The following is a 23,286-nucleotide window of genomic DNA, read 5'->3' on the forward strand; positions in this document are numbered from 1 at the left end:
ATAATATTCTGGAGTAACTCCACATATAATGAAAAAGTATTCGTTGCTCAAAAACGTGCTGTAAGAATAATATGTGGCGCTCATCCATGATCATCTTGTAGGCATCCGTTTAAGGAGTCTGGCTACTACCTCACAGTGTATTTATTCCCTCATGAAGTTCGTTGTAAGTAATCCACTGCAGTTCAAATGGAACAATGATGTACATCATTACAACATCGGAAGAAAAAATGACGTTCATTACTGCACATTAGGGTTGTCTTTAGCACAAAAAGTGGTGGACAGTGCTGCAATTTCTGATCATTTACCTAATGATATAAAATGACTAACAGGTAGCAAAGTTTAATTTCAAAACGGACTGAAAAAGTTTCTCCTTGACAACTATTTCTACTCTGTTACTGTAACGTGTAAAAGATGATGGGTAAGAATTACGAACTCACATCTGTATTTAAAGAAAAAAAAACCTAGTAAATGGTCAACATGTAGACGTATTTACATATGAATGTGTAATGTGAGTGTAAAATGATTTTTAACTAACTATTCTTATCTTTTTTCTCCTCTCTGTTCCTGAGATTCGTTTTTGTTAATATTCTGTTACTGCGTCAGAATGTGTATTTACTTACATTCGCAACTACTCTATGCTGTAAACTATCACAATTTATTCATCACAGACACCTGAACGTCTGGACTTTGGTAAAAATTGGTATAAAACTCAGTTGTAATGGTTTTTTCCTCTCAATATTTGTATTGAATTGGCAGTAGTCATTATTTCTAAATGTGTGGATGAGTGTTGGTACTAGTACTAGAACTTAGATCTCACCATACGGTCAAACAACAGTGGTGATATATGAACGTGTGAGAAGTAATAAAACCTGAAAGGCTGTAACACACACTGAGCTTCAAGTAACACTTTTCTTACCGTCTTTGTACCTCTGAAGGCAGCAGATCTTGAAATTATCGGCAGGAATGTTGCACAACTTGGAAAAAACTGGAAATCTCTTGAGGAATTAAGGAGACTGGCCAGCATGGTATCAGAAGTTATTTTATTATAAACATGCCGTACATACTCATACGTCTGTAAACTAACAATGGACAATTTTCCTTTCACGGGCACAGTTTGTCACCGCCACTTTCGTAATTTTTGAGAAACTATTACGTTTACAAAGAAATCTAATGGACATTCGAAATATTGAAAAGCAGTGGAAAGAGAATTGTTTCATTAAAAAATTGAAAGCTTATTTTTGACCAAAGCGTACAATTTTAATAACATGATTCATATTTCTTCTTTTAAGAGAGAAATCATTCTTTGCATCATTCATTCCATAGTACTACCATATTCAAAGTTAAAGACGATAAATAAATAAATATATGAAAAACAATCGTTTCATATTTATGTGTAACACTTGAATTTTAAGCAATTGAATGTGTGTTGTTACTTACGTTTATAGTAGAAGACTACAGCCAAGGAATTAAAATTTCGAAAAAAATGTATAAATAAGCATTCTAAGAGACTAGATTACTGGTATATTGGATACAACCTAATTTTATTCGTGATTTAACATTTGTATTTAGCTGCACCAGAGATACAATTCAAAATTTCGTGATGTACTGTAAAAGTCAATACGTAACAGTTTTCACGAATTCTTCAGCAGTGCAGTGTTCTTCAGAACTGTCAGCGGAATCGAGGGTTCAGATCATAATACCATTATTCTGACTTGATTCAAATTCTATTTCCGCAATAGAATACGAAGAGTTTATTATTGTAAATGAAACACGTGAATAACACGGTTAAGTAAATTTGTGTTTCAGGTGTAGTGAACCAACATATTTCTTTTATAGCACGTTAATGACGTACAGAAACATCACTTTTCTGTTGCGGTACAGTCACTTTTGTTTGACAGGTGCTGTAAGATTCCTGGACATTAGGAAGATGAGTTTCTGCAGATGACAGTATTCTGCTGATCCTCCATCTTCAAAATCTTGTATATCAGGTGACACAAGGGTCTCACATCCGGTATAAAGCTTTACACAATAGTACACAACTTTACAGTACTTATTAAATCATCTACATTGTATATTACACGTTTTCTTACTCTTACAACAATAATCGACACGTATCACAGAAAACACTTATGTATATGAGAATAATTTACAAAGTTTGCGATAAAAGGAAACGTACCACAGTACACACATAGCTGTAATTAATGTAATAAGAAATACGTAAAGAATAAAGCGAATATCAATTAAGAATACAGACTTGATTAAATTATTTTACTTCTCTATACTAAAATGGCGAGAGGAATTGGTAAGGCCAGCAGCGATAACGCTGTTAAATTTCGCCCACTGCGTTCCGCTGACAACCTGAAAAAAAATAAAACAACTGTTACTGCTTTCCTTTAAAGATTTTTTTTTAAATTTATCAGTGTCGCTTGTTCATTGTCTGGCAACTAAATAGGGTCACAATATTTTTACTTTTTTGGAAGTGCAGATCTGTCGGCCAATTAACGGGCTCATTGCCAGATAGGCTCTATTTGAAGGAAGTGAGGTGACAGCTTAATGTCCCTCCACAAAGAAGCCATTAGGAATGAATCAAATGCCTATCTGGACAAACGAGGGATGGGGGACGGGGGAGGAGGAAATCGACCGCGGCCTTTTGGACGAATCATCTCTGTATCCACCTGAAGTGATTTAGAGATACCACTGAAATACTACACGATGATGGCGCGGCAGTGATTTTAAATCTGTCCCTCCCAAATATTGATCGATTACCTTCATCACAGTATCACCTCGCTCGGTGAGGTCTTCCCCATTCCCATTATAGTTATGTACAGCCTAATATAATATAATATATTAATGAAACTGAATTACCGTTTTGAGTGATACAGCACATTCTCAATGAACGATGTGGTACTGTGATAAGATATTGCACTTTAATTCGGGATGACCGTGGTCTAAACTTCTGTCTGGCTTTTCTGATTTGAATTTTCTGTGTTTTAATTGAATCACATCACGCAAAAGCTACGATTATGCAAGACTGACGTGCCTATTCCTTGGCTGTTACTATTAACCGCAGATAAGTGGTTCGTCGCTAATGGCCGGAATATGATTGGAGAATTTGATTTAGTGTTGTTGTTCCCTGGACTAACCTGTCACTGCCATCAATAACAATTTCGTACATTATTGTTGTTAAAACAGAGAGCAATGTCGCAGAATATTATATTGTCATTTATGTCAGATTCGCTCTCAGTTTGTGCAACGAATTATAATTCTTTAAATATTTTAATTATTTAGAAAGACTTTTACACTGCATTTGTGCCGCAAAGATGTGCAAGCAAACATATATTGTGCTTCAGCTTCATTACAAATTAAACAATTGGGTCTTCTGTATGTTGCAATCACTATTTAAAGGGAAATAAGGAAACTGCATTTTTTCATTGCATTACACGTGTATTACATTATTTAGTTGCTCCTATGTAACTCTCATACTTAGTACAATACGTGCAGCACAAAGAATGCCTGAATACTTCAAAGAATCAACATATATTAACTCTAAATGGTTTTCATCCTATTTCAGAGCATTCCTTGTAATGAAACCACCCCATTTCGTTGAGGTGTAGGAATAATGGTAACGGCTGACATTTTCCGATACAATCCACAACACCTCGATAATATACAAATCCAGCAGTTGTGAAGAAGAAGAAGAAATACTTGCTATTTTACCTTCATAGAACATTTCCATAAAGGGAGCGTGGGTATTATTTTCTTGGAACATGCAGTCTGCTACTGGGAAAATAAACTGTGTCATCTGATAAACATGCTCATCTTAAATGGTTCATTGACCTTATCACTGATAGTCATAGCAGTAAGAACAAAACAAGATTGACAGAAAGCATAGATTGCACTAGAGAGGCTGACAAATTAGTTGTAAAATATAAACGAGAACAACACAGAAAACATGATCAAAACGCCAAGAACACATAAGACAGGTATAGCTAACCTATTAATTCTTAATAAAGAATTTAAACATTTAAATCCATTTAAACATTAGTTTAATAAAAATAATACGAAAAACGTAAATAAAGGACTACTTCAAGCTCGACACAAGGCACACAACTCACATTTAATTATTTTAAGGCGCAAAATAATTCTAAGAGGGTGAAACTAATATTAATTTGATTAGTTGGTACTTATGCGTCAAAAATCAATGCCAGTATACAAAAAATAATTTATGTTTCAAAAGGTAGGGAGATTTTTCTGTTTAGCAAGAGTGACAAAAAGCAGATTTCAGAGTACCTGACGGCTCAAAACAAAAGTTTTGTCTCAAGTATGGATAGTGTTGAGGATCAGTGGACAAAGTTCAAAACCATCGTACCATATACGTTAGATGAGTATGTGCCAAGCAAGATCGTAAGAGATGGAAAAGAGCCACCGTGGTACAACAACCGAGTTAGGAAACTGCTGCAGAAGCAAAGGGAACTTCACAGCAAACATAAACATAGCAAAACCCTTGCAGACAAACAAAAATTACGCGAAGCGAAATGTAGTGTAAGGAGGGATATGCGAGAGGCGTTCAATGAATTCGAAAGTAAAGTTCTATGTACTGACTTGGCAGAAAATCCTAAGAAATTTTGGTCTTATGTCAAAGCGGTAGGTGGATCAAAACAAAATGTCCAGACACTCTGTGACCAAAATGGTACTGGAACGGAGGATGACAGACTAAAGGCCGAAATACTAAATGTCTTTTTCCAAAGCTGTTTCACAGAGGAAGACTGCACTGTAGTTCCTTCTCTAGATTGTCGCACAGATGACAAAATGGTAGATATCGAAATAGACGACAGAGGGATAGAGAAACAATTAAAATCGCTCAAAAGAGGAAAGGCCGCTGGACCTGATGGGATACCAGTTCGATTTTACACAGAGTACGCGAAGGAACTCGCCCCCCTTCTTGCAGCGGTGTACCGTAGGTCTCTAGAAGAGCGTAGCGTTCCAGAGGATTGGAAAAGGGTACACGTCATCCCCGTTTTCAAGAAGGTACGTCGAACAGATGTGCAGAACTATAGACCTATACCTCTAACGTCGATCAGTTGTAGAATTTTGGAGCACGTATTATGTTCGAGTATAATGACTTTCCTGGAGACTAGAAATCTACTCTGTAGGAATCAGCATGGGTTTCGAAAAAGACGGTCGTGTGAAACCCAGCTCGCGCTATTCGTCCACGAGACTCAGAGGGCCATAGACACGGGTTCACAGGTAGATGCCGTGTTTCTTGACTTCCGCAAGGCGTTCGATACAGTTCCCCACAGTCGTTTAATGAACAAAGTAAGGGCATATGGACTATCAGACCAATTGTGTGATTGGATTGAAGAGTTCCTAGATAACAGAACGCAGCATGTAATTCTCAATGGAGAGAAGTCTTCGGAAGCAAGAGTGATTTCAGGTGTGCCGCAGGGGAGTGTCGTAAGACCGTTGCTATTCACAATATACATAAATGACCTTGTGGATAACACTGAGGCTTTTTGCAGAAGATGCTGTGGCATATCGAGAGGTTGTAACAATGGAAAATTGTACTGAAATGCAGGAGGATCTGCAGCGAATTGAGGCATGGTGCAGGGAATGGCAATTGAATCTCAATGTAGACAAGTGTAATGTGCTGCGAATACATAGAAAGAATGATCCCTTATCATTTAGCTACAATATAGCAGGTTAGCAACTGGAAGCAGTTAATGCCATAAATTATCTGGGATTACGCATTAGGAGTGATTTAAAATGGAATGATCATATAAAGTTGATCGTCGGTAAAGCAGATGCCAGACTGAGATTCACTGGAAGAATCCTAAGGAAATGCAATCCGAAAACAAAGGAAGTAGGTTACAGTACGCTTGTTCGCCCGCTGCTTGAATACTGCTCACCAGTGTGGGATCCGTACCAGATAGGGTTGATAGAAGAGATAGAGAAGATCCAACGGAGAGCAGCGCGCTTCGTTACAGGATCATTTAGTAATCGCGAAAGCGTTACGGAGATGATAGATAAAATCCAGTGGAAGACTCTGCAGGAGAGTCGCTCAGTATCTCGGTACGGGCTTTTGTTGAAGTTTCGAGAACATACCTTCACCGAAAAGTCAAGCAGTATATTGCTCCCTCCTACGTGTATCTCGCGAAGAGACCATGAGGATAAAATCAGAGAGATTAGAGCTCACACAGAGACATACCGACAATCCTTCTTTCCACGAGCAATACGAGACTGGAATAGAAGGGAGAACCGATAGAGGTACTCAATGACCCTTCGCCACACACCGTCAGGTGGCTTGCGGAGTATGGATGTAGATGTAGATGTAGATGTTGGACAAGGAAAAGGAAGAATTGTTTACATGGCAACAAGGGAAGTACCAAAAAAAAAAGGCCCAAAACTTGGAAGCAGGGCCTGGTAATTCATCTGTTACATTACTGAATATACATGTACTAACCTTCAATCGTGGTTGAGTAGAGTGTTGGTCACCTCAGAGATTGACAGCAAAGGACTCCCGTCCGGTTTATCTGTGGATAGCCGCTGTCGTTGACTGAGGTGCTGAAACCAGTACAGCAACGAACAACTTTAGAACACTGTCGATGTTTTTTGGAGCATAGTATAACTAAATGGCCATAAGATCAACTAACAGTTAATTTCCTATTACGAAATTACTGTAGATGACTCCTAGACTTCTGGTTGATAGCTGCTAAGAGCGCGGAGCAAAGTTACGCTAGCAAGTTACTTTCCTTGCAAATCTATTTTGGGGCGTTTACTCTAAGCTGTTAATACAAGTTTCTAAAAGATGTGCGGAAATTTCCCTTGAAAACTTGCACTGCATGGATAGTGATTTGAACAGAAATGAATTTCCAGAGACGTACTGTACCTATATTGTATGAAAAAATGTGTAAAACCATGTGTTTTAAAACTGCATTTGTTACGCGAAACAGCGGTCGTAAGTTCCTATTCCACTGCTAATTCTTTGGTTTTGTAATAAACCAACTGTGATGATAATAACCACCAAAGCTAAGAGCACATTACTCAGTAGTCACACTACATGCTTTATATCTCTTTTTCCAGCTGGAGCAAGCATCATGTTCCAGTGCAACAAAAACGATTCACGATGGGCATTAAACATTTCCCTAAGTGACGTCGGTGAATGATGAGATTATTTTTCTACAAAATCGTACGCATTCTCTCTCTAAGTATAACGGGAGGGTAAAATATAACTTCCCTTTTTTCGCTTTTCTCACAAACGTTTGAAAAGAAATTTCCTGCTGATTGATCTAGGTCTACAATTATCTCTTTCGACGACATTCAGAAACTAAAAAGATGGTTGTGTGGGCCATTGAGAAACTTGATAAACTGACGCGAATTGTTGTATTTCTTTGCTAATTTTCTTGCATGTTTAGTATTACATCTATGTATACTATATGTGACAAATATTTGCTGTTTGAAAGAAAAGGGATTATGCATCTCATAGAAAGGTCTCTGATTCCAAGAAGCAGCAAAGTGTACCCATTCTAGTTTTTTACGTAGTGTTTTTACTTAGTTCAGTTAAAAAAATCGTAATCCAATTGAAAACTGAAATGCTGTATAAAAAAATAAAAATTGGGAACGAAACAAGCTCACTCTAGAGTGGAACTGTGTGATATACTAGTTAAAAGCGGGTAACTGAAATAATGTTTAAGTTAATATACGAAGATATTACCGAAAAAGTCCGCGGTTTTTTTATGTGGGGCTGATCAGCTTACCGAAATTGTGGGATCTACTTTGAGATATATAACAAACATTTGCGCTTAAATTACATATTTTAGGCACAGATTGCTTTAAACAAAGAACTGAAGTCTGTTTGAAGTCAATAAGAGATCCTTGCAGCAATTATTAATGAGACAGTTTCATGTGAAAGTCACTGTGTGTAAAATACGTAATTTTTTGACTGACGCAAAAATTTGTTTCATTTAAGATCAATGCATAATTATTAATCGCAGCCCAATCACTGTTTTAAATTATGGACTGTATTGTAATAACAGCGCTGACCTAAACAGTAAACATTTTACGTAAATCGTGAAATTGTGCATAACTTAATAAGTAGAAAATATACTCGCGGGAGACAAATATGCTGAGCAGAGCTTTAAAAGAGTCGGTTAGGGTACCTGGATACGGGGTAGTGTACTTTTCTGTGACAATTGGGGCCAACCAATCAGTGTTACTATAAAAAGAAGGTAAGAAGGAAGGAAGATTACAATTTAATGTCCAATCGACCTCAGGGCTATTACGGATCAATGGTACAGGAAAAGAAAATGTGTTGCTCAGAACTTCTAGAAATATCAGCTGCACGTGTGACTGTAGAGGTATAGGTGCTCCAGTAGTCAAGGTGTTCAGTGCTGACGTCTGCATCGGTAAGCGTCGAGATAATACGATGCCTCAGCAGCACGGGCTACCGGGACCTTACATTTGTAATCTACGAATCACTGTCAGCTGTTGGGAAACTGACGAATACTTTTTATTGCAGCAGACGTTAAAATTTCTCCCGATTCTATTCATGGACGAAGCGTGTGAAGAATGCACACTTGTGCCTCTGATATCTGCACAGACTCTACGGAAGTGATATGGTTGACCTTCAGAATATTCGTGGATTTCAGCGAAAACATACTTCGAGAAGTCTAAGACCGTTAGTGACACATGAATGCTATACACCTAGTATGCAACTTCACCTTATGTGTGATGGCTCCGTAGGTTTCAGGTTAGAAATCCGGAAGTTTTTGGATTTATCCACGGCTAACGCTATGGCTGCTCTGGCGCCTAACCTCACTTTCACCTCCGGCAATATTTTGTATATGTGACAATGCCAAGTTTCTACGGATCATTCGGTTTTCAGGTGAAAGGAAGGCAGAAACCCACCACACCGAAAAATATTATGTTTAGTAAAGCACTGTGGTAACAAATCAATCAGTGTGTTGATGACTGTTTCCCTTCTCACGTCGCGCTATTACAAGACAGTAGACGGCAATAGATTATGAAGATTTGGACGTTACATACCAGCACAACCTGCTGAAGTGAGTGGTCATGCGCCATGTGATCAATGTCACCAGACAACTCTTACTGTTGAAATGATTTTAATTTGAGACTAGTGTTCACATAATTCCATATTTTCCTGACTTGTGCTGGAGTTGCTACTCTTCGAATATTTGTCTGCATTTCTCTTTTGATAAATTACATTTTCCTTATCTGAATGCAAAAAACATAGTGTACAAATCTTTAGACTATAGGGAAACAACACTTTAACGACGTAAGACCTGATACTAAACGTGCAAAAGGAATAAAAAAACACAATAAAACATCAAAAAATTCGCTGTTTCTGTTATATGAAAGTGAATATACAACGAAATTATATGGACAAGCAAAATAACACGGAATACAAAATAATTAGTACACACTCCAAATATACAGCTACTCGTACAGGATTAGTATAGGTGAAAGTGATTATTGCGTGCTACTACGACGTAAAAAAGGTCAAGAATCCAGGAAACAAACAAAAATCACTGTTAGATAATAATTTTTCATTATTTAATGCGAATAAAGGAATCAATATTTAAGAAAAGATCTGGTAAGTGCGTTCGGTGAATATGAGAGTATGAAACCCCTAAAATGTCGTAATTGTGAAAAAGAAAAAAAAGCCAAAAATGATGATGAAGTGAAATTCCATGTGTGGAAACTGATAAGAGATTTTCCCCTGTGAAATATTACAAATTGCAGCCTAAACGAGGATAAATACGACAGAAACGAAACTTTGTACCATACCACAGATTAGGTACATGACAATACACAAATGAGTAGGGTTACAGAACTCTACATGGCCTCTGATTCTGAGAATTCAGTTTGGTGTGAAGCCCAAAAAGCTACAATCAGAGCGTCTCTGCATTGTGGCAGACGTCGAGGAGGGTCTGGATATATTCCTTGACAAAGTTCCTCTACGTGGTTTGTATACTAATCCACAAAGCAGCAACAGTATTTACTGTAGAACAGCAACGAAAAAGTTGGCGATCAGCCATATCTGGGGCAAACGAGCAGGCCAGGGAACATGGTAGCCATCGTTTTTCGACGAAGCCTTTCACATTCTAGCCACTATTCTGCTGAAATATTGTATGTGAGAATACTTAATGGAAGATTAGTACACAGTACCTCACGCGCTAAAATCATCTTGATGAAGCAGTCAGCGAATTTTTACAATTTACAATCTCATGTAGAATCAGAATCAAGACGCAACGTGACTGCTTTGTATACACAAAGTATTACCAGAAAGGAAAATGGTATTCACTATCATAAAAAATTCTAAGGAGATGTGATATGTAAACCTGAAGTTTCGACTTTGTTGCCAGACATTCACATTTTTATATTTTAAGTTTTTTATCCTTTAACAAAAGAACTATTGACTTTTCTCGGCCTGTCTTCCCCCATATTTATGTTTGTTCATGCATCTGAAGTTTACACTTAAAGAGAGCCATGTGCACGAGAATGAGTAAAAACCTGTTGTTGAGTACCAGATTCTATCACACAAATCATCATCACTTCCATTAAAATCAAGCCACTGTAACTAACGTAGCTAATACTGCGACATCAATAGTAAAATGTAATCTGACAAGGGAAGTCCACTAGGTTGGGATCACGGATTTACTTCAAACTTTGTACACTTTTAATAGGCCATTAAAACAACATAATGCGCTATGAGTAAGGTGCACTACTCTGGCAATTCCGAGAAAATCGCAAGAGAAATTTTACTCGTCTGTTGTGTACCTGATGTGTCTTTGCGTAGATGCTAGACGTTAGGGTTCTTGGTGGTCAAGTGGTGCCGGCACTGTAGCTCAGAGTGTTCAGTCAGAGGGATAGTCGTCTTCGATAACAAAAAACTGAATAAATGGTTCAACGATGAACTTGAACCGGTATCGTGGGACGTCCGCCCCGAACTAATGGAACGAACCATCACGGAAAAGAGAGAGAGAGAGAGAGAGAGAGAGAGAGAGAGAGAGAAAGTGGTTAGACTTGGAGCTTCGAAAGACGAACGCGTGTGAGCCGACGGCTCGACTCCCGATGGAACCTTTAGTTCTTGCTACATTAGCAACGTCTCACCGCTTCGCAGGTTAACTGTCAAATGGGACCTGCCTCTGTGTCTGCAGCTCAAAGCGTCGAGGTGCAAAGTAGCTCCGGGTACCGTATCAGACTGCATAAGGGAGTTCGCAAATCCCGACAGACATACATTTTCAGGAACTGTATGCGTTTCTTCATTTTCTTGTCGGTAGTAATAAATATATTTGTTCTAATAATTAAATTTAATTAAAAATAGAAAGTAATCAAACAACACGAAATTCACTGAAATATACGTGGGTTTTTAAATTATATTATCTCTCAAATGTCGTATAAATTAAATAATACTACCAGTTACTCAAGAAACATAGGTTAAAAATTATGTTTGAAAGGGAGTTGAATCGTCGCCTCATACACGTTCATCTAACAAAGCTCGAAGACGAACCACTTGACCACGATGAACTCTAACGTTCAGCATCTACGCACAGGTACATCAGGTACATAATAGACGCGTAAAACTTTTCTTGCGATTTTCTCAGAATTGTCAGATGTAATGGATCATCCTCCTCTAGCATTACCTTGTTTCTTTCTTTTCTTTTTTTTTATAGAGGTAACCGATACCATATATAATCTCGAATCTCGCATAGGTTAAAATTATCTCAGCTGTTTCATTACAAGAATTCGTATGATTTTGTATACGATGTATTATATTTCAGGCTAATATATATAAAAAAGAAATTAATGTGTTACAATCGACATGTAGTAACAGTTAAAATTACTCTTATTTTGAAAATATTTGAAATTACAAAATTTGTGGTATACTTAAAATTCATATTATTAACTGCGCAATCAAACGCTAATTATTAAATTTGTTTCTGGATTTATTTGTGAAATAATGATATACTTTGGTAAAGATTTTTCTCCTGTCGAGAAAGTTTGTAAACTCTTTTGCCTTATGAACTCCTTGAAAATTGTGAGTACTGCAAAACATAACTAGTGGTGGCCTCTGATGGAAACGCACGTATTTTGCTAAAGTTGACATCAAGAATGTAATTATTGGTTTTTTGAACGTGTGAATTGTAAAGTCAGTGTGATTTAGAAGAATGGGATAAAACAAAAAGATATTCATAGCAAGAGGCAACTCTTCAACAGTTATTTTGTCATCAAGAACCTAAGGAATCGAAATTTTCAGCTGCATGAAAGTACTCCTAGAGAAAACTTTGAGCCATCGACAACAACAACGAGATAATCAAGATAAGTAAAAAGTTCTTCCTTTGTAATCTTAGTCCTCTCGTAATTTTCAAAAATTTGTGCAAAGAACGAGTAGTTTAATGGTGATGTGTGGTAGGGTAAGATTACACAGAGTAGCGCACCTTACTACTTGCAAATTATGTTGTTTTAATGGCCTACTAAAGGTGCACAAAGTTTAAAGTAAATCTGTCATCCCAACGTCGCGGCCTCCCCTTCTGAGTAGTTCTTTCGTCAACACACCCACAAACAGAAAATCATGACATCGTAGCTATAATCCTATATTATGGGTGCTTTTATGTGTTCAACTACTTTATTTCGTGAAATGTTTCTTATGTTGAACAAAGAGTATATTTTTATGAGCCGCATCGTTTCACATTTATGACAATCATTCCCTGGGCTAAGCATATTTTCAACATAGAAACTGGTGGCAGTGTTCCCCAAGGTACTCTATCTGATCAAAAGCATGCGAACACCCATTGTAATACGAAATTGACCACTAGATGGCCCGAGAGATGGACTCGCCAACATAAAAGGAGGCGGGGAGTATCGTGTTGTTAGGAGAGAAGCATTAACCGCAAAATGGGTCGGTCCGGAGAGGTCAGTGACTTCGTCACTAGATGTCATCGGAGTAACAAATCAATTAGTAAAATTTCAATCCTATCAAAGCTGCCCAAGTCGACTGTTGACGACATGACCGTGAAGAGAATACGCGAAGAAACAAGATATGTGAACCAAGAACAGGCAGACCTCATATCATCTACTGTCGGAGGGGCCCGTCGACCCTTTCAGAGGGTGATTGTAAGAAGTCACACGAAATCAGCGGAGGGAATCATTTGTGAATTTCAAAGCGCCACCAGCAGCCCAGGTAGCACAATGAGTGTGAGTAGCGAGTCCCAATGGTAGAGCAGTTCCTCAGAAGCCATACAATTCCTCACTGAAGCGCCAAAGAAGCTGGTATAGGCATGTGTATTCAAATATAGGGATATGCAGACAGGCAGAATACGGCGCTGAGGCCGGCAACGTCTATATAAGACAACAAGTGTCTGGCGCAGTTAGATGGGTTACTGCTGCTACAATGACAGGTTATCAAGATTTAAGTGAGTTCGAACGTGGTGTTATAGTCGGCGCACGAGCGATGGGAAGCACCATCTCCGAGGTAGCGATGAAGTTGGGATTTTCCCGTACGACCAGTTCACGAGTGTACCGTGAATATCAGGAATCCGGTAAAACATCAAATCTCCGACATCGCTGCGGCCGGAAAAAGATCCTTCAAGAATGGGACCAGCGACGACTGAAGAGAATCGTTCAACGTGACAGAAGTGTAACTCTTTCCTAAATTGCTGCAGATTTCAATTCTGGGCCATCAAAAGGTGTCAGTGTGTGAACCATTCAGTGAAACATCATCGATATAGGCTTTTGGAGCCGAAGGCTCACTCGCGTACCCTTGATGACTGCACAACACAGAGCTTTACGCCTCAACTGGGCCCGTCAACACCGACATTGGACTGTTGATGACTGGAAACATGTTGCCTGGTCGGACGAGCCTCGTTTGTGATTGTATCCAGCGGATGGACGTGTACGGGTATGAAGACAACATGAATCCATGGACCCTGTTGTCAGCAGGGGACTGTACAAGCTGGTGGAGGCTCTGTAATGGTATGGGTCGTGTGCAGTTGGAACCCTGATACGTATAGATACGTGTAGATACGTGTAGATACTACTCTGACAGGTGACAAGTACCTAAGCATCCTGTCTGATCACCTGCATCCATTCATGACCATTGTGCATTCCGACGTACTTCGGCAATTCTAGCAGGAGACACTCCACACGTCCAGAATTGCTGCAGAGTGGCTCCAGGAACACTTTTCTGAGTTTAAACACTTCCACTGGCCGCCAAACTCCCCAGACATGAACATTATTGAGCATATCTGGGATACCTTGCAACGTGCTGTTCAGAAGAGATCTCCACCCCGTCGTACTGTTACGGATTTATGGACAGTCCTGCAGGATTCTTGGTGTCAGTTCACTCCAGCACTACTTCAAAATTATTCGAGCCCATGCCACGTCGTGTTGCGGCACTTCTGCTTGCTGGCGTGGGCCCTACACGATATTAGGCAGGTGTACCAGTTTCTTCGGCTCTTCAGTGTATAATCAGTGCTAAGCGGTGCATGCAGAGGTGAAAAGGGCGACGCCGTGGGATACTGTATGACTGGATACGAGTGATTTGGCGTGATGAATCACGCTATACCCTGTGGTAATCCGATCGGCTTTGACGAATGCGTGGAGGACGTTATGTGCCATCATGTGTAGTGGCAACAATGAAGTGCGGAGGAGGTAGTGTTGGGGTATGGGGGTGTTTTTCTTGGTTAAGGTGTTGTCTCCTCACTGAACTTAAGAATACGCTAAATGCGGAAGGATATGAAAGCACTTTACAGCATTGTGTACTGAGTACAGTAGAGGAACAGTTCGGAGATTATTATTTGTATCAGCATGACAAGGCATCTTATCATAAAGCAGCATCTGCGCGGAAATTATTTGTGGACAATAAAATTTGTGAAATAGACTGGCCTGCCCCCGAGTCTCTTCCTGAACCGAATGGAACACCATTGGGAAGCGACAGACTTCACTTCAGACCACTGCGTCTAACATCACTACCTTCTCTGGTTCCGACTCTCGAGGAAAGAATGGGCTGCTATTCCTCCACAGACGTTCAGACACCTTAGTGAAAGTTCCATATGCAGAGTTTAAGCCGCCATGATGGCGAAGGGTGTACACAGCCCATATTGGTGTCATTGATGTCGAGGAGTGGCTGTCGTGATACTTTTGATCAGATAATGGAATTAACTGTACATGAAATGACAACGATCCTATGTGATTGCCTCATGCTAAAGCTGTAGTGATGTTGTGCAGTATAAACAATATTAATATCAACAGTGTGCGTTTTAATTTCTCTGACTGTAAATGCACAAAACATTATGTTGAAAAAGTTTTCTAAAATTATAGTTATTCTGCACTGAATACTATATGTAGTGCTATATCACCTACTACAATACGTACTAATAACATAATGCAACAAAGGATATTGTTAGGTAAAGTAAAGAAATTAGGTTACGAACCAATAATCATCTCTTAGAACTGAGTGTTATGTCTGCATACCCAGAAAGTGTTAAAAAACTTAAAATTTATATTGCAGTTACTGTAATTAGTGAAGCACAAGCAGTTAAAGTTCGTCATGCATGTACTGCAGTAATTTACTGAAATACTTCTACAACAACTGCACGCAGTTATAAACATCTGCTTTATGAGCTGCTGTCATTGGTTGTTGTCAAATGATCTTATCATGTGCCGCGACACTAAATGCAGAGAATTATTGTAAGGCAACGTACTGAAACACGACATTACATGCTGCATGAAAAAAATCCGCTCGCTGAACTATCAGTTCCCGTGCAGAGTAAAAAAAAATATGAGTTGGTGTGGTATATTGTCGAAAAATGACGGATTAGATACATTAAGTCAATGGTGCTCTATTTCTGTCTTTCGTGTCGCAGTGTTACTCAGGACTCGCTATATTTAGATAACAACATTATTTGTAAATCAAACGAGTGAGTAAACAAACAACGTAACTACGAAATGCCTGCAGTCGACAATCCGGTTGATAAAACTGCCTTTGACAAATTATGTATGCATAACAGATGACTGAATTACTACGTTGCATAACGTCACTGATTACGAATCAGGTTCTATTCTCACACGGCGCTGAATATTTTAAATTTCGTGAAACATAAAAATGTGCGTACAGAGCTGTATTACATCGTTAGTGTGGCTGTAAATTATTGTCTACTACTCGTAAGTGTCTTGTACATGCTGGACAGCTTATAATTTCGAGAGAGCAAGAACTGACTGCAGTTAGCACTAACATATAACGTCCACTGCACAGACTAACATTATATCTGCTATTTATCGTTCGAAACAATTTTATAAGATCCCGTGTGTAGCACATGATCTATTACAACGGGTTGAACGAGATGCACGAAACCAATACAGTGTGATGGAAAGTGTTTGCTTTATGAGAAAAACAAAAACTTTTAGCAGACGTCTTCAAAGAATTGAAAGCTGTGTTTTTCTGTGCTTTTATGTGACAAGCGCAGTGTGACAGTAGCAATACTTTTTGATGTTTTGATATTTTGCATTTTCTGCAACTTTTAGACGTCTCTATATGTAGGCCACGCTGAACATAATTTGTTGAAATGATTTGATGGGATTTTCTTGTCACTGAGTACGTTCGTGTGGTATTGTGTTAAACAACGATGGTCGCAGACCGTAGAAACTGGCGGTATTGTGACAGCTATGGTAGTACTACTGGGCTGTGTGCTACACGTGCGCACGTGTACGTGACAGTTTACGTTTTATTTCCGTCATATAAATATTCCCGGATGCTGATTGCAAAAATGAATATTTGGAAAGTAAAATAAGGAAGAAAAGCCTGCCGGCCGAAGTGGCCGTGCGGTTCTAGGCGCTGCAGTCTAGAACCGCGAGACCGCTACGGTCGCTGGTTCGAATCCTGCCTCGGGCATAGATGTGTGTGGTGTCCTTAGGTTAGTTAGGTTTAACTAGTTCTAAGTTCTAGGGGACTAATGACCTCAGAAGTTGAGTCCCATAGTGCTCAGACCTATTTGAACCATTTTTGAAGAAAAGCCTACCTTTTGTTAGCGAACGTTAATTATTCAAGAAGCCGACGCAAGTCGTGCCTCGGAGGCTCATCTGCAGGTAATAGAAATGAATCGCCTCGGCTCAATAAGTACAGTGTTCACGAATGGTACCGCTACGGTCACAGGTTCGAATCCTGCCTCGGGCATAGACGTATGTGATGTCCTTAGTTAGGTTTAGTTAGTTCTAAGTTCTAGGCGACTGATGACCTCAGAAGTTAAATCGCATAGTGCTCAGAGCCATTTGAACCATTCACGAATGGTAACGACAGGCTCTTTCCCATATTATACGCAGTCGTATTACCGACATCAGCGGATTAAATTGAGGAACGCACAGGAAACGCGCCCGCGGATGTGACGCCGAGGTTGCGATTGCGCAATTCGACCGGCGCATATCCGAGTGTAAAGCTGCGCGCAGTTGCCGTACAGTAAGCTAGCAGCCACTTAAAGGCTAAAATAAAAGTGTAATGTTCACTCACTGGGGTGCGTGGTGGTGGTACGGAGTGGTGTAAGGATAGTACTGGTGGTACTGGTGCGCGGGCCATACCTCAGTGGCTGCGCCCGCCTCCGAGTAGGCTTGGTGCTGGGGATGCTGGGAGGGGTACTTATTCGGGGGCGAAACGGGCTCGGGCTTGGCCACGGTGCCCCACTTGCACGAGCTCCCACCCCCACCACCGACCGAGTTCATCTCGGCTAGCGACTTGAGCGGGTGGGCCGCCTTGTCCGACTGCGCGGGCGGAGGCGGAGGCGGCGCCGCGGTGCGGTACGGCGTCGCGCCGTTGCCCGCCGCTTGCGGCGCCGGCGTGGGCGGCGAGGGCGTCGACGGCGCGGAGGTGGCGGCGCTGCCCCACATGAGCACCGTCTGCCGCTCCCCGTAGTGCTGCGGCTGCTGCTGCTGCTGCGCGGGCGGCTGCGGGGGTGGCGGGGGCGGCGGCGCCGCCTGGTGGTGCTGCTGGTGCGCCAGCACGTCCGCCTTCAGCTCCTCCATCTTGGGCGTGACGAGGACCGCGCCGTCCGTCGCGGGCGAAGACCCCGCCGAGTTGGACGACGACACGGGGGAAGCCTTGGCGTCGCCGGCGGGGGCGGGCTGCGCGCCGGCCGGGTTGGCGGCCGGCTTGCCCGTCTGCAGCTCGACGGCGAGGGGCGAGGCGGCGTACGGCGCCGCGTCCAGGCACTTGGTGTAGGCGGCGCCGCCCCCGCCGCCGCCGCCGCCGCGGTCCGCCAGCTGCTGGCACGCGTACAGCTTGTCGTCTTTGGCGAGGTGGTGGTGGTGGTGGTGGTGGTGGTCGTACGCGGGCAGGCTGCACGCGGCGGGCCGCGTCGACATTTCCAGGAAGCCGTTGCCGACGTACGGGGTGGTCGCCGCCGGGTGGTACTCGGGGTAGTAGGTCCCCAGCGGCCGGTACTGGTGGAAAAGGTTGTCCGTGGCGAGGAAGCGGTTGTCGAGCGCGGTGCTCGAGTACAGGCTCTGGTGGAAGTTGGAGTTGGAGTGCCCCATGTAGGGCCCGAGGCTGGCGTCGCCGCCCGAAGCCGCCTGGTACGGCGCGGCGTACATGTTGTTGAGGTTGGAGTAGGCGGCGGCGACGGCGGCGGCGGCGGCGCTCGACGTGTCGACGTACTCGATGGCGGGGGCGGCGGCCGGCAGCTGCGCGGCAGACGTGGAGACCGCGGCCGCCGCCGCCGCCGCCGCAGACAGCTTGCGCTTGGTGCGGCACGTCGACAGGAAGTCGCGCAGCTGCGTCTTGTAGCGCCGGTTCACGCGCTGCGGCGTCGTCGACGTGGCCGACGGCGACCCCGCGTGCTGCGGCGTCGACACGCCCGACGTCACCACCAGCTGGTCCGCGTCCGCGAAGTAGCTGTTCGTCAGCCCCGCGTCCAAGTAGCTCACCTTGAAGTCCATGGTGCGCTTGCCGAGCAAATCGCGACCCTCCTCTTCCCTGTGTGCGAAAGGAAAGTCTCACATCAAGGGTTCCTTAAATAAATATACATCCGAGGGTGTCAAATCTCAATTTTATGGAAGGAATCTCCAACCTACACACACAGACATACACACACACACTCACACAGATAACAGATATCGCAAATAAACATTAGATACGAGATTGCCCACAAACTAATGCTCCGCATTTTTTTTTTTTTTCGATCGGAAACAATGCTATGAATGCGAAACGTTACGTATGTCCACTACTGGCTATTAAAATTGCTACACCGAGAAGAAATGCAGATGATAAACGGGTATTCATTGGACAAATATATTATACTAAAACTGACATCTGATTACATTTTCACGCAATTTGGGTGCATAGATCCTGAGAAATCAGTACCCAGAACAACCACCTCTGGCCGTAATAACGGCCTTGATACGCCTGGGCATTGAGTCAAACAGAGCTTGGATGGCGTGTACAGGTACAGCTGCTCATGCACCTTCAGCACCATACCACAGTTCATCAAGAGTAGTGACTGGCGTATTGTGACGAGCCAGTTGCTCGGCCACCATTGACCAGCCGTTTTCAGTTGGTGAGAGATCTAGAGAATGTGCTGGCCAGGGCAGCAGTCGAACATTATCTGTATCCAGAAAGGCCCGTACAGCACCTGCAACATGCGGTCGTGCATTATCCTGCTGAAATGTAGGGTTTCGCAGGGATCGAATGAAGGGTAGAGCCACGGGTCGTAACACATCTGAAATGTAACGTCCACTGTTCAAAGTGCCGTCAATGAGACCAAGAGGTGACCGAGACGTGTACCCAATGGCACCCCATACCATCACGCCGGGTGATACGCCAGTATGGCGATGACGAATACATGCTCCCAATGTGCGTTCACCGCGATGTCACCAAACACGGATGCGACCATCATGATGCTGTAAACAGAACCTGGATTCATCCGAAAAAATGACGTCTTGCCATTCGTGCAACCAGGTTCGTCGCTGAGTACATCATCGCAGGCGCTCCTATCTGTGATGTAGCGTCAAGGGTAACCGCAGCCATGGTCTCCGAGCTGATAGTCCATGCTGCTGCAAACGTCGTCGAACTGTTCGTGCAGATGGTTGTTGTCTTGCAGACGTCCCCATGTGTTGACTCAGGGATCGAGACGTGGCTGCACGATCCGTTACAGCCATGCGGATAAGATGCCTGTCATCTCGACTGCTAGTGATACGAGGCCGTTGGGATCCAGCACGGCGTTCCGTATTACCCTCCTGAACCCACCGATTCCATATTCTGCTAACAGTCGTTGGATCTCGACCAACGCGAGCAGCAATGTCGCGACACGATAAACCGCAATGGCGTTAGGCTACAATCCGACCTTTATTAAAGTCGGAAACGTGATTGTACGCATTTCTTCTCCTTACACGAGGCATCACAACAACGTTTCACCAGGCAACGCCGGTCAACTGCTGTTTGTGTATGAGAAATCGGTTGGAAACTTTCCTCATGTCAGCACGTTGTAGGTGTCGCCACCGGCGCCAACCTCGTATGAATGCTCTGAAAAGCTAATCATTTGCATATCACAGCATCTTCTTCGTGTCGGTTAAATTGCGCGTCTGTAGTACGTCATCTTCGTGGTGTAGCAATTTTAATGGCCAGTAGTGTACATCCAGGGTTGTCAAACCTCAACTTTATGGTAGGAACCTCCAACCTACACACACGCACACACACATACTCACTCTCACGCAGATCGCAGATGTCGCAAATACACATTAGATACGAAAGTTGCCCACAAACTAATGCACCGCAATTTTTAGTTCCGCCGTAAACAATACTACGAATGCGAAACATTACGTATGTATTATTTGAAGTCTCCTGAGGGAGCGTGCCAAGTTTCCGTCATTTCCGATAGGTAGCATAGGAGCAGGACAGTTTCAAAATGGCGTCCGTAGGTGATGTACATTACAAGCAACGTGCCGTCATTGAATTTCTTACTGGAGAGAAAGAAACTGTGGGGAATATTCACGAACGCTTGTGCAAAGTTTATAGAGCATCTGCTGTCGACAAAAGTACAGTTAGTCGCTGGGCTCGGAGAGTGAGGTCATCAGAAGGCGGTTCGGCGCAGCTCCACTATTTGTGACGGTCGGGGAGATCATCCACGGCTGTCAATCCTGACATGTTGCAGCGAGCTGATGCCTTTCTCGAGGACAGACGCATTACGAGTCGGCAATTGGCGCTGCATCTGTCAGTCAGCAAAGGAAGTGTGGATGCAATTATCCGCGCTCTTCGATATTCAAAAGTATATGCAAGATGGGTTCCGCAGTGTCTAACGGTAGATCACAAATCGCACAGAAAAAAACATTTTTCTTGATTGGTTGCAACGTTTTGAAGCCGAGGGGGAGGCCTTCTTGTACCGGACAGTGACGGGTGATGACAACTGGGTTCACCATTTTGAGCCCGAAACAAAACGACAGTCGATGCAATGGCGCCATTCCCACTCCCCACAGAAGGAAAAATTCAAAGCAATTGGTTCCGCGGGTAAGGTCATCATCACCGTGTTTTTGGACTGTGAAGGTGTGATTCTCGTTGATGTCATGTCAAGAGGCGGTACCATTAATTCAGAAGTCTATGTCAACACATTAACAAAACTCAAGACGCGCTTCCGGCGACTTTGGCGCATAGCATTCCAGGAGATGTTTCGCTGCAACACGATGATGCTCGGCTCCACGCAAGTCTGAGGACTGCTAAACACATCTCAAAACAGGGTTGGACCTTCTTACCCCACCCACCTTACAGCCCTGACCTAGTCTCCTCGGACTTCTACTTGTTTGGGCCATTCGTGGAAGACATTTTGAGGACGATGAGGAGTTGATTCACACAGTGAAGCACTGGCTCCGCCACCAGGACAAGGATTCGTACCGACAGGGCATACACGCCTTTATTTCGCACTGGAGGAACGCCATATAACGGGATGGAGATTATGTGGAAAAACAGGGTGTCTAGATAAAACACCATTGTTTCATGTGTGTAATTCTCATTGCGTTCAACAAACATTGATTTACATGCTAAGAACATACTTTCGTATTTGGCGTCAATAAATTATTGATTTCAGAGGAATATTTTTGAAGGAATTCTCATTAAGATCTGCATATGTAGTCTCTTATGTAACTTTTTTAACTTTATTCAAGATAGAGAACGAGAAAATATCACACTATCGAGATGAAACTTTTTCTGCTGCTTTCAGTTACTTTTGCATATGGGTTTGGCATTCAGTAGAAGGGTCCATTACAATTTTGAGCCTGTAGCTTTTAGTTAATCTTGGCCAAATCATTCAACGTGCATTATCAAATTGTTTGACTCTACAAGAGCCACTTCTACTATTTCCTTTTTCTCCAGGAAGTAGGATAATGCAAATTTTCAATATTTTTGGCTTACCTGTTCCTGTCGTTTAGCAGCTGGTGCAGAGTGAACCATTTAATGAACATTTATTTAATTGCTATTACAGGCAAGCATGATATGCATACTGTTATTGTACGTCGACCTCGCTTTTACGAGTTATAGTAAAAGGAAACACTACAGATGACTGGTCGCTATTAGCCTTCCATGAGACCTTCACTTGGGAAGTATGCTAACTGTATTAAATAATGCGAATTTAACACCAAATGCATATGGACGCGAAAACAGACATAGACAACCCACACTCACACAAGAGCGCGCGCGCGGGCGCGCGACATACTGTAGATTAACATCCATTAGTCACTCTAGCGTTACACATTCACTATTATAGCTGCTCTGACATTGTTACAACCAACAATGAGAGTAAGGTGTACGCTGTGTTAAGAAGGTAAGCGAGAAAATGCATGTGAGACAATTGAATCAATGTTATTACTTTTAGTATTATACACACATCAAAAAAAGTTTCGCATCACCTCGATTTCGAGAGTTCTGGAACCTACACAGAAAATTGGAATAGCGATCAATATAAACATCATTTCCGCCCTCTTTATTGCTCCTGAAAACCACACATTGCATTTTGTACCACCATACAGTGAGACCATCAGAGGTGGTGGTCCAGATTGCTGTACACACCGGTACCTCTAATACCCAGTAGCACGTCCTCTTGCATTGATACATGCCTGTATTCATCGTGGCATACTATCCACAAGTTCACCAAGGCACTATTGGTCCAGATTGTCCCACTCTTCAACGACGATTCGGTGTAGATCCCTCAGAGTGGTTGGTGGATCACATCGTCCGTAAACAGCCATTTTCAGTCTATCCCAAGCATGTTCAATAGGGTTCATGTTTGGAGAACATGC

General features: G+C 42.4%; 1 protein-coding gene across 1 annotated transcript in view; it reads right to left on the bottom strand.

The window, feature by feature from the left end:
- Window positions 1-1,039: 1,039 nt before the first annotated feature.
- LOC126184445 (circadian locomoter output cycles protein kaput) overlaps window positions 1,040-23,286 on the bottom strand; it is an 837,361-nt gene continuing 815,114 nt past the window's right edge. The window contains exons 9-11 of the mRNA XM_049926836.1: window positions 17,522-18,979; window positions 6,461-6,561; window positions 1,040-2,358 (exon numbers count right to left, since the gene is read on the bottom strand). Of these exons, the coding sequence (XP_049782793.1) occupies window positions 6,489-6,561; window positions 17,522-18,979 (1,531 nt within the window). The 3' untranslated portion in view covers window positions 1,040-2,358; window positions 6,461-6,488. The remainder of the gene's footprint in view (window positions 2,359-6,460; window positions 6,562-17,521; window positions 18,980-23,286) is intronic.

The sequence above is a fragment of the Schistocerca cancellata genome, chromosome 4 (genome assembly GCF_023864275.1).
Source record: "Schistocerca cancellata isolate TAMUIC-IGC-003103 chromosome 4, iqSchCanc2.1, whole genome shotgun sequence".
Classification (NCBI taxonomy): Eukaryota; Metazoa; Arthropoda; class Insecta; order Orthoptera; family Acrididae; genus Schistocerca; species Schistocerca cancellata.